The sequence below is a fragment of the Propithecus coquereli genome, unplaced genomic scaffold, assembly GCF_000956105.1.
Source record: "Propithecus coquereli isolate 6110/MARCELLA unplaced genomic scaffold, Pcoq_1.0 Scaffold218, whole genome shotgun sequence".
In the NCBI taxonomy this organism is placed as follows: Eukaryota; Metazoa; Chordata; class Mammalia; order Primates; family Indriidae; genus Propithecus; species Propithecus coquereli.
Window position 1 is genome coordinate 1,683,733 of NW_012146967.1, and position 2,270 is coordinate 1,686,002.

At 38.5% G+C, this 2,270-nt stretch overlaps 1 protein-coding gene across 2 annotated transcripts in view; it reads left to right on the plus strand.

The window, feature by feature from the left end:
* The window catches only part of RFX4 (regulatory factor X, 4 (influences HLA class II expression)), a 157,502-nt gene that overhangs the window by 43,695 nt on the left and 111,537 nt on the right, over positions 1-2,270 (plus strand). For both annotated transcript variants that reach the window (XM_012644728.1, XM_012644727.1), the window contains exon 3: positions 41-101. In XM_012644728.1, coding sequence (XP_012500182.1) covers positions 41-101 — 61 coding nt within the window. The remainder of the gene's footprint in view (positions 1-40; positions 102-2,270) is intronic.

The window sequence follows — 2,270 nt, forward strand, 5'->3', positions numbered from 1 at the left end:
ATTTCTACTGAAGTTAGCTTTTTTTTCTTTCCTTTAACAGATGAGGAAAAAGAAAATAATAGAGCATCCAAGCCCCATTCCACTCCTGCTACTCTGCAATGGTAAGTTTCCATTTTTAGCAAGTTCTCTCTTCAGGGCATGGTGGTATCTTCCTACCTATAGGATAGGATATCACTTTGATATTTTAACATTGTCCTGATAACTTGACATCCAATAACTCACATGAAACCTACTTAATTTGCAGGTATATGTAGAAGCTCAACTAGCCTTAAATCTAGCCTGGAGATTGGAATTTCCATTTTTATTTTATTTTGGGGTAGATTTTTTCCCCATTATCGAAATAATGGCAAGGATTAGATTCCACGTGGATGTTATTAATTGATTTTAATAGAATCTATTATTACAATTAATAATGTTGCAGCAAATTACAGAAACAGAGGTCTGTTCACCCTTACCAATGAGCCCTTAACGAATTAATAATTAATGGCAGCTGTACTACAATGAGTTTAACATGAATAACATTAACAAGGATGATCTACTAGAATGGCTTTCTGTTTAATATTTGGAATTCCTGGACCTGATGAAATATTTAATGATGTTTGAGTGGTTGCACTCACGTTTGATTATTACAGATAGATTCTCCTCTAAAAGCTTTACTTGGAAATTATGTTGTAGCTTTGAACACCAGAGCTCTCTGTGCCTGAGATTCACCTCTCAGAGGATCTTGGCAATCAAAGCCTATTTATTATTCCACTAGAGTCCAGCCCAGCAAACTGGAAGGAATTAAGGAATGAAGTGAGCGGGGGAAGGAACTAAAATCTATTACGCGCCAGCCTCCGTGCTAGGCACTTTGTATATGTGCTGCATTTCATTCACAATTCTATGAGTTGGCATTGTTATTCCCATTTTACTAAGGAGGAAAGTAAAGCTGAGGCAGTTAATCATTTGCCTAAATATGCACACAGCCATTAAGTGGCAGAGGCAGGAACCTGGCTGGGTCTCTTTAACTGCAAAGCCCAGGCTTGGGAAGAAAGGACGAGAAACATCAGGAAGGATAGGGAAGAGAGAACAGATCAGAAAAGGAAGCAGATGGGCTTTAATGAGCAAATCATATTAAATTCTCTAGTCTAATCCATCCAGAGGTGAAAGCAAAACAACATTGGGAGAAAGCATTCAGGAAGTAACTCAATCTTCTCTAACAAGAGTTTCAACAATCAGCTTGTTTTGCCACAGGGATAGCAAAGGTTGTTTTCAAGAGTTCTATTTCCAGCCTTTTGGCTCACTTCCATCATTTGTCCCTATATACTTTGTTGCATAGCATTTGCTGGTTTTTGCTTTATTTAAAATTTTACTTTACTTCTCAGATAAAATCTCCCCATGCACCCTTTCCTAAATATTATGGCCGTGCAAATTCCCATAATGCCAAGACATCAAATGTAAAGGTCTTTGGGAACTTCTGGAAATGCAAGGAATTGGCAGACTCTTGCTTTAATAACCTGAACATGTTGTGCATTTCAGAGTAGAAAATTTGAAAGGGACTAGAAGAAAATTGCCTTGTTCACATCCATTTTTCTGTGATTCTGTGTTTCATTTGCCCGGAAACAGTGAGGCTGTAGTTGGCATAGTCTCTGAAGTCAAACTGCCAGGGCTTAACTCCCAACTCTGCCAAATACCAGCTATGAAATCTCTGTGCCTCAGTCTACTCACCCGTAAAATAGGAATACAGTAGTGTCTAACGCATAGGGTAGTCATGAAGATGAAATGAGTTTTTACGTATAAAATGCTTCAACAGGGCCTATTCCCTCAGCACACTCCTTCCCTCTGAGTCCCACAAGCACACCCTGGAATGGGCCTTCTCTCCTTCCTGACACAGGCCCTGCCGCTTCTACTCTACCTAATTCTGCACAAAAGATCTGTTCTTCTTAATGAAGGGTCACATCCCAGAAGAAATTTCACCCTCCAATTCACAAGGTCAGGCAGTAGATATATTTTTTTAATGATACATCTACTTTGAAGGCCAAATCAGATTTGAACATTGTATATTTTAGTCTTATTATCAAAACGCATCAAGTTGTTCAAAGAACATCAAATTGTCCTCTAATTCCCTTTATATGTTTAAGATAGAATTTCAGTCATAAACTAATTCAAGAGATGTTTATTGAGCACCTACTATTTGCCAGACCCTGTTCTAGGCTCTGAGGAATGCAGCAGTGGATAAAATAGACCAAGAAGAAGGGCTACTGAGGGGGAGAAATAGGTAATAATTTTTT